Raw genomic sequence first — 18,101 nt, forward strand, 5'->3', positions numbered from 1 at the left:
ATTACTAGGGTACTTCTTTCATTAATGGAGTGAAATTTATTAAATTCTCTTTCCCTTGCATGGATCGCCAAGTAGGCTTATTTTGTGGAGAGTAATGAAGCTAGTTATGTGGGTAGGGGCCACTTGAGGGATAGACACCAGCTTACAAGCACGTGGGTTCACTTGAAAATAATGAAGAAAATGAAGCCTCAGAGTAGGATTGCCATACCGGTATGAAAGATTAATCAAAGCAATGTCAGGTGCATGGCATGTGATACCCTTCCCAGAGGCCCACCTCTGGGTCCCACCAGCCCTTCTGACTTTACATAGCAACAATGGCGAAGACAGGCTACACTAATTACAGAAACCCCCGTAAGAACAACAGTCCTCGATTATGTGTTCCAATTTGCCAAAACAAGTTGCCGGCTTGGTTAATGAAAACTTCTCTGCTTTAAATCCACACATTAATGCGACTTTGACTTCTATTTAAATATGATATCTATGTCTGTTTGGTGGAAGCCAGACTCTGCTTAGCTATAATACAGTAATGGCTGATTACTCAAAAGAGCCCCTATCAGAAAGCAAAATAGAAGGGTTTTGGGAAAACAAGTTACAAAATAGGGTGCATAAAGATAAAGGGGAAGGGTGGGGAGGTAGTGGGAGGGATATTGTAAGTATGATGTGAAGGGACCCCATGTATTGATGCAAATGAACAGAGACAAGACCAAATACTGGAGGACATGTGATGCTGACAAGTATAATGGGAACAAATCCGAAACAAAGCTGATGGGCTGAGGCGGGGGATTTGTTGCATCTTTCCTTTTCAACACAGTCAATGATTTTGTTTGCTTTCCATATCTAATTTAATATATACCCATATCTACAAGTTTGCGGAATTGCGGCTTACCCAAAAAAAAAAAAACCAACCCCATTGGGTATTCTTTCTTTTCACCCGTGAAAACACGTTCCATTTAATAGTGTTCCCTTTCTCTCTATGGCAATTCTGCTGTATGATCAACTTGGACTTTGGGAGCCATGTGAAAACTTTGAATTCATGAGATGACAGAGCTGCTAAGTGATTGATGGGCGCTTCATAATCAGTTTTAGAAGAGGGAGGCTCCTTGGAGTGGTTATGATTGAAGATTAAACAGTCAAATTTACAGGCTCCGTCTCAGTTATTTCTTGAGGTTAAAGGGCACTGATAAAGCACATGTATCTTTGTGTGAGGCCGCTGGTTGATATTTTTCACCTTTTAACCCTCCTACGTCACTTACCATTTTGTTTGGGTGCAACAGCATCTATTACTTTCAAATGCGAGTGAAGCAGTACCAAAATGGGCCCCAGAAATCCTTAAGCATAGGCGTTTAACCAAGTGGTTTGGATTGCATGATTATTCATCTCCACCCGTAAGCTGTAAACTTTTAGTTGTTAAATCTTTTTTGTTGGTAAAAAGCAAAGCAAATTGTGCTTAGGAGCATCCATTTCCAATAATAACAAGTCCCAACTCCAGAGCGTAAAATGTTGTTTTCACTCTTTATGCACAGTAAATTAAACTAAACTTTCCCACAAATAGCCCTTGAGTATTATATACAAATACTATTTGGTTTCCTCATTACATCCATTGTTCTGCTACGTGATTCGCTTTTAGCTCCCATTTCTCTGTCAATCATTGTAATTTTACAATATTTTCCAACTCATGACCAACCAACCAACCCCAATGCTTATTCGTCAACCATATTCCATATTCTTACGGACTCTAATTTTGAGCAAAGCCATAAGAGTAGCCTTTTACCTGCATGCTCAAAGTGGGTATGGCGTTGGAATACAGGTGAATATGTGAGTGAGGAGAGGATATAATTCCCCTGTCTCTTCAACTTGATCAACGGCTAAAAATTCGAATTTGGGAGGACCAGGGAGGAACTAAAAGTAGGGGCCAAGGTTTGATTTGTTTGACACGTAAGCAGATGCCAAAATGGAGGCGCGTGACGAGCCTTTATAAAGTGTTCACCTATTCCTGTTCCCTTGGCCTTCAAAGCGTGCCATTGTGTTCTCATTGCTCCTCTCAAACTTTCTCCTACCTTCTTCCTCTTCTCTTAGACAGCCATCAATTACCCCTGTTCACGTTTTCTTCTACCATTTCCAACAACCACTTCTCCATCTATCCTTCTCTTCAATCATGCCTCGCAGCTTTTGAATCTTCCTCTACCTAAAAGCTCACACTTAACCTCCTTTTTCCTCTTGTTCGTGCTTGTCCTTGTTCATCATTCTCTTTTTACCCGTGCTAATCATTCCTTTTGGCCGATTTATTACCAAGTACCAACCAGACATGTACATGTTGGAGAAGACACTGAGGGAACCCACATTTCCCAACCACCCTAAAAACCCCTCTTTCTCTTCCAGTCTGCTCGACAAGATTTACCGTTCCATCGAAGAAGGCGAGAGGGAGTCCGGCGATATGAAGTTCCACAGAGACACAATGGCGAAGAAACACAGCAGAAGCAGTGAGAAATGTAACAGAACCGCCGAGGAGGAAGAAAGAGCCAAGGCAAATCTTCGCCGCGCTTGTTTGATAGAGAAATGGATGGACAAGAAGGTGGGCGAAAAGGTCGGCACCAAGAGGACGCACCAGCCGATCCACCTGGACACAAAACTGCATCTTGAGCATGATCACGACCAAGATGTTCTGTTTTTCAGTTCCACTTCAAGTTCTTCTGATTCCAGTTCTGGAGGATTCTCTTCATCTGACACTGAGTCCATGTACGGAGTGAGATCGCAATCCTCGTGCTTCGCGCCACCGAGGCCTAAGCCAGTGAAGACCAGTGTGTCCGTCAGGTCTGACCGAGCAGAGAAGAAAGATAGAGGACAGAAGCAGAGGGAAGCGCGTGCTTATGATGTTCATGAGGAAGGATTAATAAAGAGTAAATCCAGGGCTCTCAAGATTTACGAGAATATTAAGAAAGCAAAGCAACCAATTTCTCCAGGTGGAAAGCTCACGAATTTTCTCAACGCTCTGTTTACACCAGGGAACACAAAGAAAAGCAAGAGCTCGGGAACATGCTCCGTTGGAGCGTGCGAAGACGTAAACGCTGAGAGGAAATCCAAGTCAGGTCAAGCTTCAACATGTTCATCGGCGTCTTCATTCTCACGGTCTTGCCTGAGCAAAACCTCGCCTTCTTTGCGTAAAGATGTTAAGAGAACCGTGCGTTTCTACCCAGTAAGCGTGATCGTGGATGAAGACAGTCGACCTTGTGGGCATAAACGCTTGTACAAAGAAGAAGACACTAGTCTAATGCCTGTGTCGGTGCCTACCGCCTGGAAAATTGGAGGGTCCCCAGGTTATAAGAAGAACATTGATGAAGATCAACTCAAAGTCACAGTCATGGAGAAGAGCAGGCGAGTGGAAGAAGCTGCCAGAGAGTTCTTGAAAGAGTATCACCAAAACCAGAGGAAAAGCGATTTGGTTTTGAGGGACTTTCCCATTAGGACAAATGTGGTTGAGGAAGAAGAAGAAGATGATGATGATGATGATGAAGACGACGATGATGCAGCAAGCTGTGCAAGTTCGGATCTTTTCGAGCTTGATCACTTGGCGGTCATGGGAGACGCTAGGTACAGTGAGGAGCTTCCGGTGTATGAGACTACTCATGTTAGTACAAATCGCGCCATTGCTAGTGGCCTCATAATGTAGTGGTTCTGTTCAGTAGGAGCATATTATAACCTATACACGACGATTTTAAATTTTGTTTCCAGTGTTCTTGTGAAGTGTGAATTCTAATCAAAGGTTTGATTCTGAGATGATCCATATAAATTAAAAATACCGTGTTTCATGAGCTTGATATGAATTGTGAGCGTTGCCGAGAAACTAAAATGTATACAAAAACCAGTCATCACTTATATACCCATCGCCATTATCAATGGCCGTTTTTGTAATTCAGAGAGTTTGAATGATGTCTGTTACGTTCTGTGAACTTTTACTACTCAATGTTTCCGAGTCCATGTCCATAAGCAACGAAGTGTGAACCGTACGTAGAATCTTCAAATTTCCTGAACGACGACGACGGTGTTTAAGAAAACAGTAAATGCGAGGTTTTTTTTTTTCCTCTCTCTTTTAAAAGAAAAGAGATAAAAGTGAACAAGGAACTTGATTTTTAGAAAAGAGAGAGCAAGTGGCGGTGGGATGCGTTCATTCTCGATCGCGATCATGTAACGTTCAGATTGATAGATACTGACGAAAGAGATCGAAGGTTTGAAGGAGAAGGAAAAGAAATTAAAGAAAGCTAGCTAGGGATGAGAAAAAAAAGAAGCTAAGAGAGGCGAAAAACGAGAGATTCGAGATGGAGATCGCAAGCAAAATGAGGTGGAGGGTGTGATGGTAAAGGGAAAGGCAGATCTTCGTCCATGGGAATAGAGAAAGTGAACATCACCAAAGCTTTTGCTTTCCCTTCTTTCTTCCTCCTTCCTCAGTCCTATTCTAGTATTTTGTACGCTGGCCCATTGCTTGCAGACTGTGCTACCATCACCAACCCCAACATCCAACAACAATTAAAGCCATTACTTAACAAGATCTTTTTTTTTTTTGGGTCTCTGTACGTAATTAAGTAGTGTGGATTGTACTTGAAGAAAATTATATATATATATATATACAAAGGTGGGAAGTATCGTACGAGGAAGCATAAGCTGAGAATAATGTTCTTTTAAGACAATATCGACCGTTTCATGCTACAAAATTTCGAGGGTTTAATATGTTTGATGAAATTAAGCTTGATGTGGGAGGAGGGAGTTGGGACCCTATGATAGAGAAGTTAATAAATGGGAGGAGTTAGCAGACACTATGGCCTCGGCCTCGTGTCAATTGGCAGAGGCATGAAAATAACGCATGTAATAATAAAAGGGGGAGGATTAAGAAATAAATGATTAAATACAGTATTTTAAAATGATGATTGATCATTGAAAAGATACCGGGCTAGCAGGGTTGATTGTGAGTAGACGCAATAATGGCATCCTCACATAAAGTAATAAATATATAATTAAGATTACTACGTGACAATGAGCATGCATATAAGGTCGTTATGCGAAATAAGGCAGACCCACTCAAAAAGAATCCCTCCCCCCAGTCAAAAGTATACATAAACAACTCGGGATCATATCATTAGAAATCTATTATGCGATCCATATATTCTTATTCTTATTCTTATTCTTATATACATATATATATAGTCCTCCGGTCTTTAATATAAGACCCATTTAACTAATTTGATTAGATTAAGGAAGTTAGGTAAGTTAATTAATTATAAGAAAAGTGACGTATTTTTCCTAAAACACCACAATCATATTTCTTAATACCCCTTCTCCTTTTTCTACTTGATTATGGTTGAGAGAGTATCTATAGGGGTAATTAAGAGAAAATTGATACATATAAGAAATGGATATTATATTTAGTACCAAAACTAACTCAAAAATTAGGTCATATATTAAAGACCGAAGGAGTATATATATAGTTGTTTATTGCATTTGCGGATGTAGGTAGGGAACGCTGGCTAGCTTGCCAAGTTTTGAAGTCTTCGATGCACTTACTTTAAGGTGTTATGGTGAAAATGAGTGCAGAAAATTAAAGCCGTGTTTGTATGGGGGGGAGGGAGAAAAACAAACATGGGAAAATGAGAGAATAATGGGATTAAATTTGTAGGGAGAAAAACAAATGAGTGAGTTTAATTGGATAGGTGGGCTGGTTGGAGAGATGTGGAGTCCGTGCGGTGGGTGTGGAGTGAGACAAGGAAGGCAAGCAATGATGAGATGATGAATAATTTTGCAGTCTATAAGTTTGCTATAAACTGAATATGTTACTCCTATAATCATAATATTCGCCAAACTTAGATTCCTATGTAGCGCTTCTGTTGAGAAATGAGAGGTCGGTTAATTAGCCCATTTATAATTACTCCAACCTAACCTGTTTTTTTAGCATTAAGAAAAACCGGTGGGTAAAGAGATATTACTGATAATATGTAGGCAAACAAACTAGAAAAGAGAGAGTGAGTGTTTGAAGAGGAGAGAGAGGGAGGGAGTAAAGTTAGGGAGAGAGGAGAAATAGAAAATGAATGGGATGAGATGGGATGGGATGGAGAAGCGTCTCTTTTGCTTTAAAGAGGGGGAAAAAAAGACAAAGGGAATGGACCGAGTGGCGATCCCGAGGGAGGAGTTTCTAAATTCTAATGCCCACTCACTCGCTTTGCCTTTATCGTCACAAGTACATCTCCCGGTCACGCATCAAGGTCTTCACTTCTATATATGCTCGCTCCTTTTTGTTTTTAATAACCACATATATCCTTTTTATTGGACGTTATACTAGTGACACCTAGCACTAAATGTGATCGTAATTTTTACTCAGTTTTTTTCCTTATGTGCTTTCCTTCGACTCTCTTATTTTATAAATCATAATTAAAAAACTGTTTATAAGTTATTTTAAAGCCTTCCCATCCAGGCACCTTGATGTGAGGGATGCCCATGGGTCATGAGCCTTCATCCAATATTACCACGTTTGGGCCTCGTTTGGGCCACGACTTGGTAGGCTCACACTATCTATATGTGTGGGCCCTACAATTGGGTAGGCCCATCAGAATTCTAAATACTTAAATCCCAACGGATACAGTTCAATTCATCAACTGCCTTCCAGCTTGGACAGCACATTCCCAACGGAACTTACCAGGAAAGAGGTTCATCTCACGTTCCCGCTGGCCAGCCCCAGTGCCCCGATCAGCTGATCAATCCAATGATGGAATCTACAGTTAATGCCTGTGAACCAATTATTATACATCACACTCTCCCCTCTAATATTTGGATTATATTATCTGACAATTTTATTTATCGCCTCTCTATTTCTAATTATATTATACTACCAGTCATAATTTATTGCCAAAGTTAGAGATCCAGATTACTAATAAACATAATGCACAGTTTTGCTTTTTTTAAATATTTTGGGTCAGGAGTTTGAACCCTAAATGTCTAACATATGCACCTTTTTTTGATCGTGTGACCCGAAATATTAATCGCAACGCTCCAGTTTTTATATTGTTCAGGTGATCACCTGCTCCACTTGCTCGCTTCCCTACGAACAGATCACACTTTCGTGACGTCCAGCTACGTGATTCATATATTTTATGCGTCCAACTTGATTGCTTCTTTATTTTTCTTGATAACATCATCGGAGAATTATTGTGAGCTCCAAAAAGAGAAAAACAGAGCAATTGAAACATTATACTTATCTGATTCTAAATGTAAAACCCTTATATACTTTATAACTATTATTTTTCTATTTATATTTAAAACCGGAGGAGTATTATTTGTTATATTGAAACTTTTTAGAAATTATCTTCCTTCCTTAACACCTTATAACTATGTGTAGAATTGAATTTTGAAATGCCATATTTATCTGCAATAAAAGAATAAAAATAAACAGCCGGGGGTGGCGGTAATTTAGGATTTAAGTTCTAATTTGCCAAACAAAAATATACGATTTTTCTCGCCTTCTGTCAAACGTAATTTGACTGACCCATGTCATAACAATCTTTGTCACCATTCCATTCGATCCAATGCCTGTGCTTGCGATAAATCGGAGGTTCTTCATTTGCTAAGCGACAACGAAGGTTCTAGTAAAGAACTTGGCGCGCCCAATACAGAGTTCGAACGATCAGAAGTCCAAGTATTCCCTCCCTGCAATCACGGTGCAGTTGTTTATGTACGAAAGAAGAGAAAAAGATAAACTGAGTTTTTCCAGTCAGTAATTAATTCACATAACGACACTGATTAACTCGTTATGTTAGCCCCGGGGAGAGTAAACTAATCATGACCTGTCTAATAAATCTAAGTCTGGCCTTCTCGGGATGTGAAAGCACCGTCATCTCCCCCTTTTCCGCGGGCGATTTCGCATTCAAGCACAGCATAGTATCCCAGCCCAAAAAAGTGAAGCGTCGGAATTTCAAATCCACCTTCAACTATTTCGTCTGACCTTTTCGCAGCTACGTCAACTTCTGGTGCATGTTTTGGACCTTTCGTGGATTGCTTTCCTGCCCACGATACTTGCTGGTGAATTTCTGAAATTCTAGGATTCTCTATTTTCATTTTCATCTCACATTGCAACTAGAAAGCATAGTTAATTCATCGTCTAGTTAGTAGTTCCACGCACGACTGGATTCTTCTTAAAGTATTCGTGTTTGATCCCCGAGTTTATTTCTAAGAAGGCTTGATTTCTATCAATTCACTAAATGTAGAGATCTTCATGGATGGCGATAATAGGAATCAAGTTCCAAAACCAGGCGAAGCAAGCAGGATGGAGAAGAAAACAGCTAATGCAGGCGAAGTGTTGGTGGTGATCTCTGGGCAAGACTCCAAAGTGACTGAATGCAATGACGTCCATACTGGGCATGCTGCATCGAAGTCTCCACGTTTAAACGGCGCTTCTCCTGAAATACGGTTCAGTCCCAGCCCAAGGAAGCCGCCCAAACATCCTCTTGGCAGCGAAAACTTTGTACATAGAAAGTCGCTGACGAGGTCAGTGTATTCCAAACCCAAATCAAGATTTGGTGAACAACCTTATCCTGTTGATGCTACCTTGTTTGAGGATACCAATGATTTCACATTGCAAGAACAGTTGGCTGTTAATTCACCATGTAGATACTCATTCAACAAGGGTTCACCAAATAACAAATCCAGGGTGGTTAATAGAACAGCCTCCATAACCTCTACCATCACTCCCAAGACACCCTTCACGGCATCTCCAGGGCCTGCGGGAGAGGATGAGGATGAAATCTTTTATAGGAAAGTTGAATTGAGTAAAGGGAGGCGCAAGAGAGTAACCACGATGGTTTTGATCGAGTGGATTGTATTTGTATGCATGATGGGGTGCCTAGTGGTGAGCTTGACTGTTGATAAACTGAAAAACACAATCATTTGGGGTTTGGAGTTTTGGAAATGGTGTGTGCTTGTGTTGGTGATCTTTTGTGGCATGTTAGTCACAAACTGGATAATGCACATCATTGTGTTCTTGATTGAACTGAACTTTTTGCTGAGGAAAAAGGTGCTATATTTTGTTCATGGACTGAAGAAGAGTGTTCAGGTCTTTATCTGGCTGGGTTTGATTCTTCTCGCTTGGGTTCTGTTAATCAATCATAGGGCCCAGCGGTCTGAACTCGCCACAAAAATTTTGAATGGTGTAACGCAGACTCTAATTTCTCTTCTCATTGGAGCATTCTTATGGTTCTTTAAGACATTGTCTTTAAAGATATTAGCATCAAAGTTCCATGTCAGATCTTTCTTTGATAGAATTCAAGAATCAATCTTTCATCAGTATGTCCTGCAGACACTATCAGGGCCTCCACTCATAGAGGAGGCAGAGAAGGTAGGGAGATCACCTAGTATTGGTCAATTTAGTTTTAGGAGTACAAAAAGCAAAGGAGGCATAAAGAAAGAGGTCATTGATGTGGCAAAGCTTCACAAGATGAAACAAGAGAAGGTTTCTGCTTGGACCATGAAGATTTTGGTTGATGCAGTGACAAATTCAAGGTTGTCGACTATCTCTAATGCACTAGATGAAACTTTTGAACAAACTGATAAAGAGATTACTAATGAGATGGAAGCAACTGTTGCTGCCTATCACATTTTCAGAAATGTTGCCAGCCCTGGTTCCTTGTAAGAAAACTTCCATTCTTCTTGAAACAAGATCATTTGTTCTTTTCATTGCCTTATTGCCCTACCCTTATATAGTGCCTTGCCCTTATAAACTTCTTTAATTATGAATAGGTACATTGATGAGGATGACCTTCGGAGGTTCATGATTAAGGAAGAAGTGAATCTGGTGTTTCCCCTGTTTGATGGAGCAGAAACTGGACGAATTGACAGAAAGGCCCTAACAAGTTGGGTGGTAAGTTTTTCTGTTACAAGCAATGCACCTACAATACTTGCTGAATTAGGTTATGATGAACTGAGATCCTGTTTTCTTAGTAAAATTTACACTCATTGATGTTTGTACATGTTGTGTTCTTTAGTTGAGGGTTTATCAGGAGCGCAAAGCATTGGCACATGCCTTGGGTGACACCAAAACAGCAGTGAAACAGTTAAGCAAGCTAGTGACAGGGATTCTGGTGGTCGTGACCATAGTAGTGTGGCTTCTTCTGATGGAAATTGCCACTACAAAAGTACTTTTGTTCTTCTCATCACAGCTAGTACTCGTTGCTTTCATGTTTGGGAACACATGCAAGAACATATTTGAAGCTATCATCTTTGTGTTTGTGATGCATCCCTTTGATGTAGGTGATCGATGTGCTGTTGATGGTGTTCAGGTAATTTACACCAAGCAATTTTTATTTCTCTTTCTTGGTGAGTTCTTGTTTTAATGAACTCTGATAATCTGGCAGCTACTGGTTGAAGAAATGAATATATTGACAACGGTCTTCTTGAAGCTTGATAACGAAAAGGTGTATTATCCAAACTCAGTTCTAGCCACGAAACCCATAAGCAATTATTACAGAAGTCCAGATATGGGAGACACTGTAGAGTTCTGTGTTGACTTCATGACACCATTGGAGAAGATTGGGGCTGTGAAAGAGAAAATAAAGAGGTAAAGCCGGTATAACTTAACGGACTCACTCATCTTTCCAAGCGATCTGAACAACTTCTTTTACTATGCTCTGACTCTATGTCTACTTCTGTTTATAATTCATAATTTTGTTGTAATGCATTGTGGTGTTGGAATCAGGTATTTCGAGAGAAATCCACAACATTGGCATCCTAATCACATGGTTGTAGTAAAGGAGATTGAAAATGTGAACAAGATAAAGATGGCTCTGTATGTAACCCACACAATGAACTTCCAAGAGTGGACGGTGAAGAACAAGCGAAGAAGTGAACTGGTGATGGAAATCAAGAAGATATTTGAAGAGCTCAGCATCAGATACAATCTTCTTCCGCAGGCGGTTCATCTCCGTAATGCTGGATCTGATGCGTCTGTGCTCGCGAGATGATATCATTTGTCTTGTCACTCAATTGTGTGACCCTTTAGGATAGTCGAGTCTTGAATGTGGTCAATTTTATTCCATGTTATGGGAGTATATATTATTTTTCATGAATTTGTGGCGTGACAGGCATGAGTTTGATTTCCCCCCAAAATTAAAACTACTATAAAGTTAAGGGAGAGGATAGAGAAAGAAGAAGCAAGAACAAAATAAAAGCGGGGATGGGTTACACAAATATTACATTCTTTATTAATCATATAAGTAGATCGTCAATAATCACTTGATTCAATGACACCCAGCGCATTCTTTCATAGAGGAGGTGACCAAAGTGAGCGCGTGGGTGTATGGGCACAGGAAAAGGGGTTTTAAATTGTCTAATTAAAAAAAAAATCATACAAGTAGATCTCCTAAGTCCCAAGTTATTCCAATATAAAAATACTTACTTCACGTATATATAACTTTAGTCTTGTAGATATAAAAAAAAAAAAACATAAAGTAGGTTTACTTTATGTTGAATTCACAAATTTGATATATTAAAACTGATATTAATACTAATCCATCTTTTTCTAGTTAAATTTTATAAATATCCTAACAGTTTTTATTCAATAGTTTACGCAGAACGCGTGAATATGTGATGAGCAGGGTGGATTTTTTTTTTTTTTAAATGTGATTTTTGCATCAAAGTGAACCAGTCCTAGCACGCCCTCTTGTCCGACCAGTGCCCTCTTCCATTGGATTCTTGAGCAACGGTGAAGTGGATGATAATTGCCAAGAAGGCCAGTGAACGAGAGTCTGAACGGCGGCCCACAATTAAAAAAAAAAAAATAGAAAAACAGTTTGAAGGAATGCCGGAAAATTCATTCACACGTCATGATATCGAACTGGTTAAGAGGTTATCATTGAGAAACCATGGAAGCAACCTCGCGAAACTAACGACAATTTTTATAAACCAATTCAATGAAACAATAGTAAATTGCTAATTGATTTTTTCATGCTACTTGTTGGGCACATCCGAGCTTCCCGTCCCTTTCTTCTGTGCAGCCATTTCTTCAACTTGTGGTGTATGACCTCAGTTCCGATTTGCTAAACCATGTCCATGAATGAATCTAGCATCCTCTTCTGTATACACGTGAGTTTCATTCAGCAACCTGAAAAAGCAACGAAGTTGATGTTAAAATCCATTAACTTGCGTGATGGTGGCGTTTATTATCACCAAATTGTTCATATAACAATTTCTTAGAAGATCCAGCGAAGGCTTTCCAAATTACTATTTCCTTTGTAAATTGAAAGTAACATCATGTCTCTAAAAGGTATGGAGTATGAAATTTTCAATCTGTGTAGAGAAATTGACTTTGAATGTGACGGGACAGAAAAATTGACTCACGATTGAGAGACGGTTTTATTCATGGTAGCAGCGGAGTGAAACCAGGCGCCATTTAGATAGAGAAGGTTCCCATCTATCCTTTCCTCAATTCTTTTGTCCATTTCCTCAGCACCCATCAAGAATGGATGGTCCGAAGCCTAAGAGAAAATATAGACTCGTGTAAGTGTGAGTAGTCATAACTTTAAACCCGTCACTACTCCCAACTATAATACAGCAAAACTATCTTCCTGCGTACCATAACCCATCCCCAGGTATCAGCAAAAGATGGTACGTGAGCTGTGTATGCCATCACATCTGCAGAAAATTAAAGAAGCAGAAGAACACATAAAAGGAAATAATATTGATTGTAATTGAATACTTGAAACCGAACAATCTGTTCTCGTATTCTGTTAGCTTAGCTTATTGATGACCTCTCCGTATAATCATAACAGATGATCAAGAGGTTTAAATTAGAGTCTTACATTTAAACACCTGTTTGACTGTATTATAGATGGAGGTGAAGACCTCCTTGTGGGTGAAGACGCCAGCGGGTCCGGCCTGCAGAGGCGAGAATTTGCTAAATGTTATCATTGCTTACATCTTCTCACTAGATAAAAGGTCTTATTCCTAATAACCTACCTGAGTCACAAAAATGCCTTTCTCATTAAGTTTAGGCTTGAGTATTTTCTCGTAGAAGGATTTAGTATAAAGTTGGTAGCAAGGTCCTCCTTTAACGGGGTCTGCCAAGTCTCCAACAATGATATCAAACTTCTCGTTCCTCTTCTCTAATTCAGCCCTTCAATTTAAAGTTTATATAAATATTTTAGGCTCGTGAATTTTAAAAATAAAGAACTACATAGACAATTGCAAATAATTCTTTGAAAGCAATGTATGATGTACTTTGTAGTATATATTAAATAATGGTGATCAAACTAACCTCCCGGCTTTGATTATTGCAAAGAATGGTCAAGAATATGTGTTCTCAATAAAGCAAAGGATGGAATGAGAATTTCACCGGAAAAAAAAAAGGATGGAATTAGAAGCATGCATGCAAGAAAGAATATTTACTTGGCATCATTGATGACAAGGTCCAGCTTCTGATGACAAAAGGCTTTGTGATTTACCGTTAAGTATGTACGGCAGAAATCCACCACATCCTGCCAAAAAAAAAGAGAGAGACGTTCGATTTTAAACTCTTAATACCTCCATCCAAAAATTATTCAACAATCGTAATAGCACTTGTGATCAGATTAGACGGATGAGGAGCTAATGTTGTGCAGTAGCAACCTGGTCTATATCACACATGACCACTCTCTCCATTGACTTGTGTTTTAGCACTTCTCTCGCAGCAGACCCTTCGCCACCTCCCATTATGAAGACAGTTTTGGGGCTGCCACACCGGAAAACAAAAAACATTAGCACAGTTGCCTCTTCGTCCAAGTCAGGAGACTTCAAAGAGCCATTCAATACACGAAGAAGCGTAGTCCTCAGCTAAAACTTGTAATCCAAACGCTAAATTGTGAAGATGATATCTGGCAGCACATGAGTACTTTAGTGAATTGTTTTACACGAGCTGCCTGTGACTATTGAACTCGAAATAATAGCGAAAAAATTGTATGTGCGTGTGAAAGAGGAGCCTGGCGTGGACACTTCTTTGAAATATTTGTTGGCTTTTCCAGTGCTGTTTATGTCAACTAGTTCATTCATGAATTTCTAATCACACATATATGATGCTCAACACATGCATCTGCTGACGACTATATTTTTAAGATAGGGAGGTTGCAGAAAACTTATATTCTTAATTGAATATGTATAAATCGATATATTTACTGGGACTTACTCGCAGTGGCATAAGAGAGCGGGATGAATCAAGCATTCATGATAGACGAATTCATCCTTTTCAGCACTCTGCATCTTCCCATCAATCACCAGCACCTAAATATTTTATGCAACAACTGAGTTAATAATTCTGTCATCCTTCTGCTTAATCGGAAAGAAATTCAAGTTTAGAAGAAGATTGGAGGAAGCTACCAAACCTTTCCGAAATGCTTGGTGTCTAAGAGAGCTATGTCCTGATACTCGCTAGTCCCTTTACGGAGCACACTGAGAAAACAAAACGAATGAATCAAAACGACAGATCGATGTGGCAGCAGGGATGTATATAGATTTTTTGAAGGGTGATTTAAAAGAAGAGAAGATTGCAGAACCTATTGAGAGAAAAAGACCATTTAAGATCATCGTCGAGGATTTCCTCAAACCAGACGAGAGAATCACGATCCATATCGTTGATGAGGTTTTGTTGAGTATGAAAATGGAATTAACTTGGTGAAGCTAATGGAGTAAAGAACCAGAGGAGCCTCACCCATGGTTAAATAGTGAACAGATGGAACAAGTGTCACTAGGGTACATTAGCGAGGGAAATGTGAGGCCTGCTCGGTCCGTTTTATAGGCAGTTACTTGCACGTGACCCGCAAGCGGTGGTGGGCCACGCACAGCTTGGAGCTTATTAGAAATTTAGAATATCTGCATAGATATGTAAATTCGAAGAAATAGTAGTATATGAGAACTACGTTGAGCTTAAAAAAAATGCACTATTTAATATTTATATATACTTGCGAAGCATGTGATCTCCCACAACTTTTTGTTTTTTTAATTTAATTTAATGAAATATATGAAAATAAATATATTTACCATTGTTTGATTAAATAGATAAAAATATAAAAATTAGCATTTTTTCTATAGCATATGAAACAAATTTATGATGATCACTATTCCAATTTAATTTACTTCCATTCCTCTATTTTATTTTTCTCGTTGTTTCATTTCTGATATAAGTATAACTAAACTAGCCCAGAACAAATCATGAACCAATTGTCGCTGAAGTGAATAAGGATTAGCAGTTTTATCAGTTTACGTAGATACCGATATATTAACCGTGTCGGTTATAACAGAGAGAATACACATGAGTTATGTATGTGAGACGGAAGAGCGTATATTTGAAAATGAACACAATATGATAAGCACGCGCCTAAACTGGGCCAGAAATTTTAGTGGGATACAGATGGTGACCCCATTTACTTTGTGCATTTATTAATTATTACTAGTATTTGACTATTGAGAGTACTTACATGCATGCACTAGGATATTTAGTTTTTAACGTGGGGGGTTTAAATTTTTAATGTTCAATCTAAATTAGAGAGTTTATATATAAGACCTGTTTCATATATTAATTAATTTTTTTAAATTAACTTGGTTGACATTTTTTTAATAATAATCAAGTAGAAGAGGAAGATAGATAATTAACGAAGATTCTTATGATATTTTTTAAAAAAACATATCATATAAAATAATTTAACTAATATTTTTAATATATTCAAATTAATTGACTAAGTCTTATAGTATTTAAAGCGTGGGCAGAAGGGATAGTGGAGTGTGCTATTGCTGGCGGTGTTAGGGATGGAGCATGGCTTCATTCCACTCGCCGTTTTGTGGACAGCCCACTTTGCTAACATGCCGTCCCACTCATACTTGCATATTTCTCATCGCTCATGGGTTCTCGCTTCTAGGAAGGGCCACAGAAGAGAAGAGCACTTCGTATACTGCCCTAGTGCGTAGGTTCGATTCTACAATAATGCTCTTTGAGGCCTCTTCAGAAGCAGATGAAAAGATAGAACGCACAATTACGAATAATGTGATACATTCACTGTTCATTTCACCATATCAGCCAGGGACAAAAGCAAAACGTACCATTTTTTTGGGCCCTCAGAAAGACTATAACATTAGGGTTGTACAATTACGAGTAACAATGGAATCCAAGTAAGAAAAAGGAGTGCACCTGCGTCAGCGCTTGGCAAACTATTGGACTACCGCCGCACGATGACCGGGGATAGTGAGCCTGTGAGTACAAGCAAAAGAGGCCCAATATTAAGATTGGGGAAAGGGAGCGCCAAAAATATGGGCCTCGAAAATCATTTGTGAAGTAGGCCCACTCCAACTTGGGACCCAAAGTAAAAGTGAGAAAACGCGCCGTTGCCGGGGATCGAACCCGGGTCGCCCGCGTGACAGGCGGGAATACTCACCACTATACTACAACGACCCAGTTGGCGAACGATCAGTTTTGTGTAAATATTTTTCTTTTATAACGGCCTAATTGTGCGCCACAAGGACGGTGCATTTGATTTGGGTATGCCGGCCCAGACGGATAAATGATGAGGGGCGTAGAATAGAAGGTTGCTTAGTTGGCTGAGGCAGAGAGAGGCAATGGCTGTGTCGTCCACCACCGCCACGGTGTCCATCGCCGGCAACATTGTTCACCCGACCCAGGCACCAAAGTTTGGATTCTCAACTTTTGTCGGCTTCAGCGCCAAGCCCCGTAGACTTTGCATCAGATGCTCCACGGCTAATGATTCCTCCTCGACTGACACCACTGCCACACAAGCCGATTCTGAGACCGCCATTGAAGTTCCAGAAGAATCTTCCTCTCTGATTTCAGCCCTTAACGTCGAAAGGGCTCTCCGTGGCATACGTAATCCCTTCTTCCTTTTGATTGAATTCCCTTCTTTCTTATTCGTCTGTTATTTAGAAATGCAATCCATTGATTAGTGTTAGTTTAGGAATGCAGCAATTACAGATGTTGACCATTATGGTAGACTCGGGATTCCCAGAGGAAGTTCATTCGAAAAGGTACTGATAAGTTAGAGGGACCACTCATTAATTGCCCTGCTTTGGTTTTCTCTGTTCGACTTCTCAACTCATCAATGTTCAACAGGTGGCATTAGCATACAACAATAAGCTTGAAGAGTTGAAGAAGGAAGGTTTGGAGGAAGACGAGCTGAACAAGAAACTGGAACATCTCAAAGTCAGTAAGTAGTGGGTGTTTGTATATATAACATTTATAAATATTTAAACCTTGATAGATTCCATTGACCGTCGATAATTTGGTATGTTGTCTTCAATGAATAATAGGAATCATATTCGATTTTATCGTCTAAAGAAGAGAGAAGAATTTATGACTGGAGCTTGGCTAGGACAGAGAATACAGAACAATACGTTTGGCCCTTTGAGGTTGACATAACACAAACTCCTCAAGGCACTCCTCCTCCACAGGTATTCCTTCCTCTCTCTGTCCCTTGAGTTCTGATTTTGAAAAGTTAACATTGCTTGAAATCATTGATCAGCTCACTGTTGAATATGTGAAATATATTAGAATATGAGATCAGATTATATCCTCCATGTATATGAATGTAAGATATGACGTAATTTACATAAACTAGAATGTAATGATTTTTCGTTTGACGACAGGAGCCAGAGGACGTTGGACCAACCAGAGTGGTCGGGTACTTCCTGCTGGGATGGATATTAATATCATTTCTGTTATCAATCGCACTAAGTTAATGAACAGAAAGTATGTGGTTTTATGGTTCAAACACGTTCCCTCCATCTGAGAGTACTTGTATAAAAAATACTCTGATCTTGTACCAGTTTAAACCCGTGGGTTTATTGTTCATCATTGCACATGGTTCGTCAACAAGCAATAGAATACAACTCGTACTAGCAAACTTGGTACAGGAATGTGATCTTCAATTCATTTTTTTCTGTCATCGTATATAAATTCTTCACAGGAATGAATGAAACAAAAGAAAAGTTATGATGAATGCCGCGAGAATCTAGAACTTAGCCATGGTTGGGGACCCAGACTGTCCTATCAGCAGATCACATTTCCCTCCTTGCTTCAACTTGTGCCCGCATATTTTCTC

The 18,101-nt window shown here is 39.5% G+C and overlaps 3 protein-coding genes, 1 non-coding gene and 1 pseudogene across 5 annotated transcripts; 3 read left to right on the forward strand and 2 right to left on the reverse strand.

The window, feature by feature from the left end:
- The first annotated feature begins 2,013 nt into the window (after window positions 1–2,013).
- LOC114734027 (protein BIG GRAIN 1-like A) lies at window positions 2,014–3,787 on the forward strand. The gene has a single exon (XM_028921516.1). The coding sequence runs from the start codon at window positions 2,306–2,308 to the stop codon at window positions 3,665–3,667; it is 1,362 nt and encodes a 453-aa protein (XP_028777349.1). The 5' UTR covers window positions 2,014–2,305; the 3' UTR covers window positions 3,668–3,787.
- A 4,167-nt stretch (window positions 3,788–7,954) lies between these two features.
- Window positions 7,955–11,133, forward strand: LOC114734030 (mechanosensitive ion channel protein 10-like). 2 transcript variants are annotated; one of them, XM_028921520.1, is made up of 6 exons: window positions 7,955–8,058; window positions 8,244–9,660; window positions 9,772–9,892; window positions 10,017–10,310; window positions 10,386–10,588; window positions 10,727–11,133. In XM_028921520.1, the coding sequence occupies exons 2-6, from the start codon at window positions 8,252–8,254 to the stop codon at window positions 10,989–10,991; spliced, it is 2,292 nt and encodes a 763-aa protein (XP_028777353.1). In that variant the 5' UTR covers window positions 7,955–8,058; window positions 8,244–8,251; the 3' UTR covers window positions 10,992–11,133. The 2 variants fall into 2 exon arrangements, with proteins under 2 accessions (XP_028777353.1, XP_028777354.1); XM_028921521.1 differs by having other exon boundaries at window positions 8,269–9,660.
- A 700-nt stretch (window positions 11,134–11,833) lies between these two features.
- Window positions 11,834–14,711, reverse strand: LOC114734031 (thermospermine synthase ACAULIS5-like; annotated as a pseudogene).
- A 1,658-nt stretch (window positions 14,712–16,369) lies between these two features.
- TRNAD-GUC (transfer RNA aspartic acid (anticodon GUC)) lies at window positions 16,370–16,441 on the reverse strand. Its single transcript has one exon. It is a non-coding gene; the product is annotated as a tRNA-Asp (tRNA).
- A 116-nt stretch (window positions 16,442–16,557) lies between these two features.
- Window positions 16,558–17,925, forward strand: LOC114734033 (NAD(P)H-quinone oxidoreductase subunit U, chloroplastic). The gene is made up of 5 exons (XM_028921522.1): window positions 16,558–16,870; window positions 16,967–17,028; window positions 17,114–17,203; window positions 17,311–17,451; window positions 17,647–17,925. Exons 1-5 carry the CDS (start codon window positions 16,606–16,608, stop codon window positions 17,737–17,739), a joined length of 651 nt encoding a protein of 216 aa, XP_028777355.1. The 5' UTR covers window positions 16,558–16,605; the 3' UTR covers window positions 17,740–17,925.
- The last annotated feature ends 176 nt before the right edge of the window (window positions 17,926–18,101 follow it).

This window comes from Neltuma alba, unplaced genomic scaffold, assembly GCF_004799145.2.
Source record: "Neltuma alba isolate B1F8T4 unplaced genomic scaffold, ASM479914v2 tig00013063_pilon, whole genome shotgun sequence".
Taxonomy (NCBI): Eukaryota; Viridiplantae; Streptophyta; class Magnoliopsida; order Fabales; family Fabaceae; genus Neltuma; species Neltuma alba.